The sequence below is a fragment of the Hydractinia symbiolongicarpus genome, chromosome 4 (genome assembly GCF_029227915.1).
Source record: "Hydractinia symbiolongicarpus strain clone_291-10 chromosome 4, HSymV2.1, whole genome shotgun sequence".
In the NCBI taxonomy this organism is placed as follows: Eukaryota; Metazoa; Cnidaria; class Hydrozoa; order Anthoathecata; family Hydractiniidae; genus Hydractinia; species Hydractinia symbiolongicarpus.
In genome coordinates this window covers 15,558,526-15,570,686 of record NC_079878.1, presented here as the reverse complement: position 1 = coordinate 15,570,686, position 12,161 = coordinate 15,558,526, and the positions used below count along the sequence as shown (strand labels likewise).

The window sequence follows — 12,161 nt, the reverse complement described above, 5'->3', positions numbered from 1 at the left end:
GAAAGATGATAGAAGTGCAAACTTTTTCTTTATGCTAAATATGCGTGCACGCGCTCAGAATCATTAATAGACAGAAGTCAGGTTTACAAGAGACAGCTCATATGCATATTCCTTAACTTTGATTTTTTTTAATTCGTTAGTGAAAGTAAACTATCTAAAAAATATTATTATGCATTTTTTTATACGGGAGTTCCATATTATGCATAATGTTTACAAAAAATATGCTCAACTCATTTTGCACGTATTTTTTCAAAGGTGTTAAGGATATAACAGCTCTAAAAAGGCTTTTTCCAGAAAAAAGGAATGCTCCAAATATTTTCATAGACTATAAAATATGTCATTGGAAAGAGAATTTTTTTTTCTATATGTCATGAATTTTTTGCAAAAAACCTAGAAAAAAAAATTGTTTCCTTTACAGTAACCTTAAAAAAGAATTTTAGTCTGTTGAAACTTCTTGTGACCAAATACAAATCTAGCTTCATAAAATTTCAGATCACAAAAAAAAATAACAAACGACCATTGTAGCTTGGTGAAACTCTTGAAACCAATACTAAACATAAAATAATAATTCAAAATGATTTATTCATAAAAACATAGGCTTTTGTACCTTTTGTACCGTTCAACAGGATAGTTCTGTTATAACACTCAAAAACTGATAATTTACGTACCGCTACACTAGACTGGTACCCTTTCGTGCTTCACTAGTCTCAATAGTAAAAACGCTATATGGTGATAAACGAGATAAACTGAATGTATCTGACATTTAATTATTGTGTTGCTTATGTGTTTCTTTTGTAATATTGCTCTTTGGAAGAAAAGGCTAAATTTTATCTAAAGTCAATTCACATCCAATTTGGTAAAAATGGCTTTATTTTATTTTTACCTTTATGTTGTGTTCCAATCTCAATTGGATTAGAGAAAGAAAATTAGTCGTGTTAGCTTTTAAATACATGCCCCCTGTTAAATGTATTTATATAGAATTAAAGCTTTATATTAAACCATATCATTGTTCCTTCAAGCTGCCAGGAAGAAGTTCATAAAAGGTAGACAACAAAGAGTCTCCACTACTTGAATTTTGTTTGCTTAAAATTTAAGTTTTTGCTTTGTTTTCATTAACCTTGAAGATTTGCATCTGTTACGACAGCGAAGGTATACAGATAACAAAGCAGAAAAAGATGAAGTATGTATTAAGAGATATACTTGTGGTTTTTCTATCCTTAACGCATTGTTTGAATATGTCTATTCAATGTCTCCATAAAATAGGGTCATGTCAGACAGATGTGTAAGGAATGGTTTCTACAACATGGTTACATTAGTAGTTATTATTGTTAGTTTTTCTTTTTGATGTCAATACTTCTGTTTCTTTTAACAACTTCATTTAGAGCTAAAAGGGTCATTTTGTTCCACAACTATGAAATGCAGGCCACTTTTGAAACCCTATATGTCACCACTTTAATAATTTATTTAATAAAATTTTAAATTGCTACATTATGAACAACATAACAATGTATTTCTGGTGAGGACAAAGAAAAGGAGACTCAATGTCATTAATGGCTTTTGTGTTGTGGTTTCCACTATAAAGTGTTTTTCAAAGAGTTTTATATTAAGGCTTTCCTATTAAGTATCTTCCTATATTTCAAAAAGTTAATTTATCATTCACGTAGGGAAAATGTTATATTCATTAACTTCTTGACTTCCTACCAAATAATATTTGAACTATATTTTATGTTCCTAGTGCTTATCTCAAATTTTGTGCACCATGTGGAAACCAGTTTCAACTAGCTATTATGATAAATAGACTTATGATTACTAAATCTATAAGTGTGTCTCCAAGTTATTTCTAACTGTCTCTGAGCCAGGACTGTCCATTCAAATCCTTTGATGTTAAACATGAAAGAGTATGTTTAAATATAATGAAATGGAATGAGTTTTATTGTGCGCATAAATAAACAAGTAAGGATTTAGACTGTACTATATTCTTAAGTGGAAAAATTGTAAAGCCATTTAAAGATAGGTAAGTGTTAGTTTTTGTTTTATTTTTGAATTTTTATGCCTATTTCGCATGCTTTAATCTCTTATTTCATATAATATTCTCACAAAATGTAAAAGAAGAAAGAGGAAGCAATAATATTAAAGCAATTCTGTAACGAAACAAAAACTTTATTAAATTGAATTTAGATGTTATGTTATTACTATAGTTAATTTATTTTTGTGTTTCTTTTATCTCAGATTGAGTTTAACATTTTTTGTGGTTAAGCGTTCGAAAAATGTCACATTTTTTATTTCTTATTCAACAACTTACTAACTTTTTTATTTTGTTAACTCTGATAGTCCATGGGATTTGGGACATATGGGTATCAAAAAGGGCCTATGCATGTTATAATATACCATTGAAAAGCTTATCTTTTGGGGATTCAGAAAATCTATGTTGGACGGTCTAAAACTGTTGTCTTAAGAAAATACAGCACTTCTCTGCAGAGTGGTGTAAAAAAAACATTTTTTCAGGCATTTGTGACTAAATATTGCTGTGAATCGTTGAAAATTTATTTATTTTTGAAAAACTAAGTTACATTTACATAAACAAATCATAAACAATGAAATTTAACTTAAAATTTAGCTTACTCTCCTTCGCAGAGCTTAATTTTATCGATATTTGTGTTTTTTTGTTCCAAATTTAGCGTTTTTGATCGTTTTCTTTGTACACATAACAAAAATAACACACTTTTACACTCTTTCAATGTAACATACAGGGGCGGATCTAGGATTTCTGATGTACCCCGTCATAAAATGTACTTATATTAGTGACACGCGAAGGCTCACCATGGTTGGGCCTGAGGGGCCAGAAAATTTTTAAACATTGGAGGATCCTAGATTGTCTGAAAACAACATTCCCGCATCTAAATTATTTGGAAAATAAAAAGGCTATTTGTCATTCATACAGCATAAAACGAAAATCGTTACCGTGTCATCTTTTCAACAATGTTGTTTGGTTGCTTGTCTTTCTTGCTGAGCTTCTATTGTTATATATGAAGCCTATGAACTAAAGAAACAAGATTATCTCATATAATTTATAGATGTTAATAGGCCGTTTCGCTCAATATCAGAGCTCATCAGGATGCCTAGGATAACAAAAAATGTCATCCAGACATGGACAGCCAAATAAAAAAGAAGTAAAGAATTAAGATAACAAGATACAATGATGAGGAAAAAATAGAGAAAAATTTAGCTGTCATTGGCATATTTATATTTAAAAAATACAGGATAACTTGACAACTGCAACTATGTTCTACTAATTCTTGACAGTTGTCAATTTAATGATAATGAATATTGGAATGAAATGGTTTTAAATAAATTAAAATGAATGCAGGATAAAATGACAACTGAGTAACCCCATAGTCCCTGCAACTATGTTCTACTATTTCTTGACAGTTGCCAATTAAATGATAATGAATATTGGAATGAAATGGTTTGATATGAATAAAAATGAATGCAGGATAAAATGACAACTGAGTAACCCCATAGTCCCTGCAACTATGTTCTACTATTTCTTGACAGTTGTCAATTAAATGAAAATGAACTATGGACTAAAAAAATGGAAATGGAACACAAAATATGTTAACAAACAAAGTGATAAAGTAGTATTAATATAAGTGTTTTAATAATTTTGATAAACATATTTTCTATTAAATTAATTTTTTAAGAATACCAATAGTATAATATAATACCAACCTTTGCAACAAATATACATAACAATTAAAATAATATCATCTATATCAAATAAAACATCAGTTACATCAAAATTTTGTGGAAGGGAATCAACTATTTTTGATGTTATGACTGATTTATTATTGTTTGGAAAAAAATTAGGTTCATGGCTAGTACTATTTTGTAAAAGATTACTAAAAACATTAGATACAGAAGAAGTAGAAGGATTTGAAATGTTGCTTGAAGGTGTATTATTAGTACCTTTTATTATTGCTTGGGGATCCTGACTTGATGTAGGCAATTGCTGAGGAAGAGATACCTTTGGTAAAATAAGCTTATTCTTGGTGACAGGTTTAAAATCAATTTTCTTTTGAAAGAATCCAGAAACATTGGTAGACATACATTTCTTCTTAAATAGAGGCTTATAAATTAATTCCTTAGAAGTAAATAAAAGTGGCACATAGTGATTATGTTTAAAAGTAAGATCTGAAATGAGATAACCTTCATAACAAAACAAAATATGGAAGCAAGTTTCATCAACCTTTGGCACACGTGGAAAAACCTTTTTATTGAATATTTCTTTGTATTTGAGAGGACTACAATCAGGATAATAACACATAATATTTCTGCGAATTATAGAAGACAATGACAAAACAAAGAGAAAACCAGACCACTGGTTCATGTTTTTCAAACAAAAAGTAGCCTCAGCTTTGACAAGTTCAGCAGCCTTAAAATTAGTATCAACAGCAGCATGAGATACTGACATTGCTAAAATATTTGATGGACTTAAAGATGGATATTTGTCAACAAATAAATTGGGGTGAGAACTATAATACTCAGAATTGACAAAAAGTTCAATGCAAGCAAGTAGCCTTAACTGTTGCGTCAAACTATTATCACCTACCAGACATAAGGATATGGAGCTAAACAAGCAATTTCCAGATGATTCGGACCTAAACAGTGAAAAATAAATAAATATTTCTTAGAGAAATTAAAGAGAATTCACTCCTCAGAGCAAAGACACTAAGTTTTAACATTTTGAGAAGAATCAAAACCATTATTAATTCCACACACACATGCCAGCTAGCTACCATAGATACGGTTGCTAGCTCTCCAAGAGTAATAATCAAAACAAAAACCACGAATACATGTAGCTAGCTAGCTTATTATATGGCGCCGTAGATTAGTGGTTATAGCTCTCGTACACTGTGCGGGAGACCGGGGTTCGATTCCTCTTGACGGCGATTCAACATGGGCGAGTGAATGTTACCATAGCCCCGGGTTAACCCAAGCCATGTGAGGGAAATTGGGAAGATAACACACTGTGTGGGCCGTTGGATGTTGCCGGGAGTTGTCTAGTAGAGCGCGGGCCCTAATTGGGTCTGCGTCGCTCAAAATGAGCATTAAATACTCTAGGACTCTCCATCTAAGCCATGGCCCCTCCTGGAAATAATAGACAGGGTATATCTCTTGATATTTGTGAGGCTAGCCATGTAAAATATGCACATCTATCTATCTATCTAGCCATAAGTAGTTCATGGTGATGACATAGTGATGTAAACTTAATTACTATGGTAACAAATGGTTAGCAATAATCAGAAATGGAAATTACAGAAAATAAAATCTTACCTCAATGCAACACAATTCTTGGAAGAAACTGATGCAGGAAGATATTTCAAAGCATCTTCATTCACACCAATTTCTCCACAAGAAAGTACAGCATAAAGCTGTTCTGTGTTTAAAAACACATTTTTATTTGAATTTATCCATTTCTCAGAATAAATATTAAATATTTCAATCAATATCTGCAAATCTTCGTCTTGAAATAATTTCAAAACATCTTCTCTCACTGGACTAAACGCCATGTTGAGCAATGATGTTGAGGAAGATATGAAGATGAAGACTAGCGTGAGCATTTTGGCTTTTGCAGGGTATTGATTTTTAGCCAATCACAACTTAAGAAAACTTCTGTAATGACCAATCAAATCCTGGCGGTGTTCTTCTCCTGCAAACCCGGCACTCTAGACCAATAAGAGTTAAGAATAACCTCATTGCTCCGTCAAAAACCTGCAGAACAAAGTCTATATTTTTCTATCCACCATTAAAGATTAGGTCTAGCCATCTTTGCGCCCTGTCTTCGCAACGAAAATGAAGCTGATGCCATCACGCGCGCCACCGCCACCACCGCGCGACCATACACACGGCAGCAGCAGCGGCGGCAATATTATTAATTTTTATATTGATGAGCGCTCAAATGAATACATTATTACACGCCCCAAATATTACTGGTTAGTACTAAATATTTGAAAATTAGATAAACTATACTTGTTTAAACCCCGTCCTTTGACCCATTTGACGGGGTTTGGATCCGCCCCTGACATATACCCATTGTGATACAAAATAATTTATTTTAGATATTATCTTAGCTAGAAACCTATCAATAAAGTTATTGATCTTTGCCATAGAGGAAATTTAATTATATCACAGAGGAATCATATCTAAACCTTACTTATAGAGACATTTAAACCCATATATACAAAAAAAGATCAAATATTATTGTTGTTTTTATTCTTCTTCTTCACTTGAATCGCCCGTAGAATCGTCATATTCATCTCCAGATTCATCTTCAGATTCGACCACATTAGCGCAATCTCAGCAAGAACACATATCAGTACAGCTCAGGTTGTTGATGACGCACAGGCAACGATCGCCACATTTGCTTTTGCATTCACAAGATAAAAGCGCGAGTATCTGTTAAAAAATGGTATTGTAATAATAAAAGCTTATAAACATCATCAGCATGTGAAACATCCCCATCATCAGAATGCAATTGTGGAATTTGTTGTTCTCCTTCCACTTTACTTCGATTGCTTTTAAATATAAATTAGTTATAAAATTAATAATACAAAATCAAATAAAAAGTATCTAAATAAAAATCATCACAAACAACATGATTCCTGTCACCCCATTGAAAACTCTCTTGTGCATACGCATATGCAATATATTGATGACTACCTATATCTAAATCTTTTTTTTAATTTCTTACCTGGTAAATAGTGGACATTTCTGTGGCTGATGAGTCGATACAATCGAGATAACCAACAGTTGTCTTTAATAGTGGAATTCCATTTCTAATACATATTTGAAATCCAGTCCAACTTGGAATGACGAATTCTTTGGAAACATGTCGCATCAGTGTCCACAAGAAGTTACGTTTGTTGCTGTCATCTACGATGAAGTCCCTTACTTCATTTTCAGGGAAAAGCATAGGCAGTGGACTAATTCTTTTCTTGTAGCGAAAATTGGTTTCAGACTCAGTTGAAGTCGGTACGAAGGATCGTCGTCTCCTTATATTCTTTAGTGGAAGAATGTTAACTTGTGTGTTATGATAAATGAACCTTGTAGGATCCAGCTGTTCACTTTGTGTGTTGTACCAAGATATTTAAATTTTGTTTCCCTTTGAATAATTAAATCGATTTAGGGACCAAACTAAGTTATGTGAAACCACGGATATGTAAACGAACTAATTATTCATCTATATTGATTACCTGACAATGTTTCTTCTTTTCTACCGATATTATCAGCAAAATAAGTGGTGAAGGCTTCTTTTTCGATTTCTAACGGTATAACAACATTTTCCTCTTGTTGATGATCCTGTGTTACGAACGTAATACAGGATCATGTATTAGGGGGAGGAATAAGTCGAGATTGACGTACTCTGACAGCTTAATTTTATCAATAACAGCCTTGGGAACTATAGGGAGGGTCGGCAAAAAAAATTAATCTTAAAATTGAAAGTTTATAGCCAGTAAGCCAGGCATCACAGAGGTCTGATACCTGATGATGGAAACAAGCAGGCAACACTCCTATCATGTAATAACCAATATGGCCCTAAGTGAAGTTTCTTGTATAAGATGTCTTAAACCCCCAAGCCCTTTATCTCTGATCCTAAGAACATTGTATGTACAAGGCCACAGAAAAGTTACTACAGTCACCACAATTAACATGAGCTAAATGTTTATTTAGATCTATCTATTTCTGTTTATTCACTTTGGTGCATTAATTTTATGACAATACCATAATTGGTAATATTAAGCTAGAGACACCTGAGATCAAATTTGACTAATTCATCAAAACTGGGTCAAACTATACATGTTTTGGGCCTATAGGTTGATGATGTCATCAAAACGTTACATATACTTGATCGGCTTTTTTATCTCTAGGTAATAGTTTATTTTAAATTTCTAAAGAACGGATTTTCCATATTGACAGACCTTTCTTGACATCATCAAAGCTTTGTCTGCTAAGCTTTGTATGCAGTTAAACAATCCAAGTGCTTTCACCCCAAGATTTACCAGTTGTGTATGTTAATATGACTTATCACGGCCAAATGCTGGCTTACCACAACCGAGCAATGAATTATCATAACTGAATGATGCATTTCGATGACCAAAGTATGATTTACAAATTTACGGTAGCTATCGCATACCATCACCTATCTAAATCACACTTAGAATGCTCTTAGCAATATTTTGATGTTTATTTTAATTGTCCATCCACATTATAATGCTCGCTGTACATCTGTCTGTCTACATGGAAGTTTCTTTAAAAACATGGTTTTTTTATTGACAGCACCATTGTAATTGCACTTATAATAAGCCCTATTCAATCCCCATAATACATGGTCTGTGAGCCAAGTCTTCCTAGCTAGCTTCGGCAAAGGTAGCTACAACATCTTCTGTCCCTTTTTTTAACTTTTTTATTTGTATTTTTATATATTTTAAAACTTTGTTAAAGATTTATCCCTGTTTTTGCCTACATAAACCATATTCCCATAAACATTCCCCAATACTTATTTTGTTGTTTTTAGCTACCTCTAGGAACCAAAGAACTTTTGTTTTATAACTTCGAATTTAATCTGCAAACCGTTTTATTACTTTATTTTGTTTAGCTACTGCAATCTTATGGTTAATGGTAAAAGTGGAACGAAAACAATTTACAGAAATATAACATTGCTTTGTATGCTTCTAATGCTTTTTACTCATTGTGGCTAGGCACAATAAGTAAGAAGCATTAGAGAGTTATTGTGAACTTGACATAGCAAGCAGTTTATGGTTATACAGTTTATAAACGGCAGCACATTGTGCCCAGTATGTCCAGCATGACACCTGTATTTTTATTCCTATCAAGAAGACTCTTCCATTGAATAACTAATATTGCGTATCTAACAAAAACTCATTGCCAAAGCTTTAGCTAGCTGTTTGATAAGCTGTGTTCGAATACTGTGTTCGGGATAATGCCTATTATGTTTTGGAAACTTATAGTCACAATGAATTTAATGGCGGTTTGTATTGTTGGGGATTAAACCTTATTCATTTCTTGTTGTGAAAAATGAAAATGTACTGGGTCGAGATCAATCAACATGACACCTAAAAAAATAATGACAACCTTATTATTTTATTCTTGTCACTTTCCCTTAAAATGCCTAAATTCTGGAAATCAGAAAGTATAGTTAAAATAACATATCTTCTAGTTCTTACGCATAAAAATACTGAAAATGTCCTAATAAACCTGCTATATTTTAATATCTGATTAAGATTGTGAAAATTAGGGAAACTGGAAAGTAACAAAACTTACCTAAAATGTTAAATTAGTAACTTAAATTCTTTGTAAAATTGCCATGCACATAATTCATAAGATTGGAATTTATAGCACTTTCAATTTCAGAGATTTTACTATGGTGATTTTGGGCAATTTTAATAATTGGTGACGTCATCACCGACGTTTTTAAAAAGATGCCAATCATGAAAATATTACTAGTCACAAAGTCCTATAACAATTAAACAGTTTTTTTAAGATATTAAAGTTTGATTTTGCTGTTTCACTTTATATTTTTGACCATCCTTCTTCCTGCCTTGCCAATGTCAAATAGGGTTAAGTAGTAAAAATGTATAATTGCGATGGCAGGGTCCAAAATACGTGTTAAAAGGAGATAACATAAGGAGATAACTCACAAACATTCTTTCAGATTTAATTGTTACCAATTTATGTTGATCTGTTACTTGAATATTGGAAATCGGATCCATTCCAATTTTGATCCAATTGACATCTTTGATTATAGTTTTTTACCTAAAATGAGTTTATGCCCGACAATAAATTATGAGTAGTTCAGGGTGTATGATTCATAGGCATCCTTCCTCTCAAACGAACAAACAAGCACCATGTTGGCATTTTTTTAAATTTCCGCGCCCGAAGGCGTAGGAAATTCTTTATAACCGTCGTTTTTTCTTTTGGAGCATTTTTTGAGAAAAAATCGACCCTGGGATTTCACGTTCCTCTGATTTTTTGTTACCTAAATGTCATTTTAGGCCAAAATTGGTTCAAAAATTAAAACTACTTTATTTTCCACAATATTTAACAAAAAAATTATGCTGAACATGATGGTGACATCAAAATTTCGATTTTTGGCCACCTTAATGTCATTTTAGGCCAAAATTGGTCCAAAAATTAAAATTACTTTATTTTCGACAAAATTTGGCACAGTTAATAAAAAAAGTATGCTGAACATGATGGTGGCATCAAAATTTTGATTTTTTGTCAACTAAATGCCGTTTAAGACCATAAACGTTTCAATCGCAAGACTTTCAACCATGAATGATAGGCTATAATTTTTGTTCGCAATTTCTTTTAAAGTGTGAGTGATTCTTTAAAGCATTAATTTCATCAATGATATATATATTTTTTTCAAACATAATTACTATTTTAATTACCATAATACAATTCTTTGTTTGTTAATATTCTAGCTAAGTTAAAACTAAAACTTGGTTCATTGTTCTTCTACAAAAGTTTATTTTCTGTTTGACAGGTGTTACATGTTAATATGTAAAAAGAGAAAAAAAAGAAAATATTTTCATTGCATTCAGTAAATCAGACTTAGAAGACGAAGCACACAGAATATTAACAGATATTTTAAATATGACAGGAGTGTCTAAATCAGATATGGTGTTTACTTTAAGATGAAATTTTCAAGAAGAATTAGATAAAACAAGATAGTTCATAAATTCCTTGACAATTGAAAGAATTTTTATGAGTTGTGAGACAAAGAATTGCGACTGCTTCAGAACCCCACTAACTTCTCAATAAAAGTAGTTTTGAAATACTGCCTCATTCAAGTCTTTTTATTTTTTAGAGCTACTTTAATTATTCGATTTCAATTTTATTTACGAACTAAAAGAGATTGCATTCAGGCAACTGATCGTGTTTGTATTATTAAGAAGACTGCACTACAATTTGTCCACTGGCCATTACTGTTTTTCCTTATGGAAAATGAAATCACATTTTACGGTTAATTTAGAATGAAAAGAGTATATTTAAGAATGTAAAATTTGTCATAAAATTAGCAAACCTCATTTCACAAGAATAGACGCATATTTTTGTCCTTTTATTAATAAAAAAAGTTCACCTTGTAAATACTTTAGTAAGATAGGTGTCAACGTTGTTAAGAATTGTTCTCTTTAATACTATATTGTTTTTATACTATATTTATATGTTATATATTTTATTTATTTCCTGAACCATTTATGATATATAGTACGATTTATTATATTGTGGTCTTTAAGTTAATTTAAGGACGAGGTTAAATCAAAATCTAATTATATTGACCCCCTGTTAAGTGTTACTTTAAATGAATGTTTATTAGTGCCTTTGATAAAAAGTTAGGAGGTTTGTGTTACAAAATAGTTTAAAGATATTTTATCAACATGTAAATTTGGTGAAGAATATAAAAATTTTGCTTTTATTTTCATAAGCTATAAGTAAACACAATATGGTGAAAGGTATTAGGAAAAGCCTTATGGAAGTTACTGTGGAAATTGAGAGTTAACTGTTTGTTTGAGTTCTGTTAAATGAAACATCCGTCAATTAATAGTGCATTAGCTGGTTGGATTACATCTAAATGTTATCTCACTCTACTTAAAACTTGTGTGTAAAGGGCTACAATCATGAACAAAACAGGACGGCTAATTTCAAGTTTAGCCGCCACATGTGATTAAATCGGTTGCTTCTATATTAGAGTCGCGGGTTTTGAACTTGTTAATGTTCACAATTAACTCTTGATAGATGCTATTTGTTGTTGACTATTTTTCAGGAATTCTTCGACCTTCTTTGATCATGTCACTAGCAATTTTTAAACGCTTTCTACCTGACCAACATGTGCGCAAAATTAGCGAGTGTGACCATTTGATCCTTTTTGCCATGTTTAAATAATGAAGAAAAAAATGACTTTGTTTCACGAATTTTATTCAAGATTGTGGTAGGTACAATTATCGAGAACAAAGTATTTCCTGTATATGTCCCTTACAAAAAATTTTTTCACTAAAACTAACTCAAACTGTAAAATGTTTAGAGTAATATTGATAAATGACGTCAATGGTTCAACTCATTACGTCATTTTTACA

At 31.7% G+C, this 12,161-nt stretch overlaps 2 protein-coding genes across 4 annotated transcripts in view; one reads left to right on the top strand and one right to left on the bottom strand.

The window, feature by feature from the left end:
* Positions 1-12,161, top strand: part of LOC130641567 (activin receptor type-1-like) — an 81,664-nt gene that overhangs the window by 60,385 nt on the left and 9,118 nt on the right. The gene's annotated exons all lie outside the window — the stretch shown is intronic.
* On the bottom strand, positions 2,966-6,550 carry LOC130642275 (uncharacterized). The gene is made up of 4 exons (XM_057449364.1): positions 5,335-6,550; positions 3,707-4,658; positions 3,390-3,584; positions 2,966-3,040 (listed from the first exon to the last, which is right to left on the bottom strand). Exons 1-4 carry the CDS (start codon positions 5,619-5,621, stop codon positions 2,966-2,968), a joined length of 1,509 nt encoding a protein of 502 aa, XP_057305347.1. The 5' UTR covers positions 5,622-6,550.

Excerpts from the sequence above, each read along its gene's own strand:
- LOC130642275 (XM_057449364.1), bottom strand. The coding sequence starts at position 5,621 with ATGCTCACGCTAGTCTTCATCTTCATATCTTCCTCAACATCATTGCTC. Across the intron at positions 4,659-5,334 it reads AAGAATTGTGTTGCATTGAG|GTCCGAATCATCTGGAAATT; the intron begins GTAAGATTTTAT and ends TTCACTGTTTAG. Across the intron at positions 3,041-3,389 it reads ATAGTTGCAGGGACTATGGG|TTCATAGGCTTCATATATAA; the intron begins GTTACTCAGTTG and ends TTGTTTCTTTAG.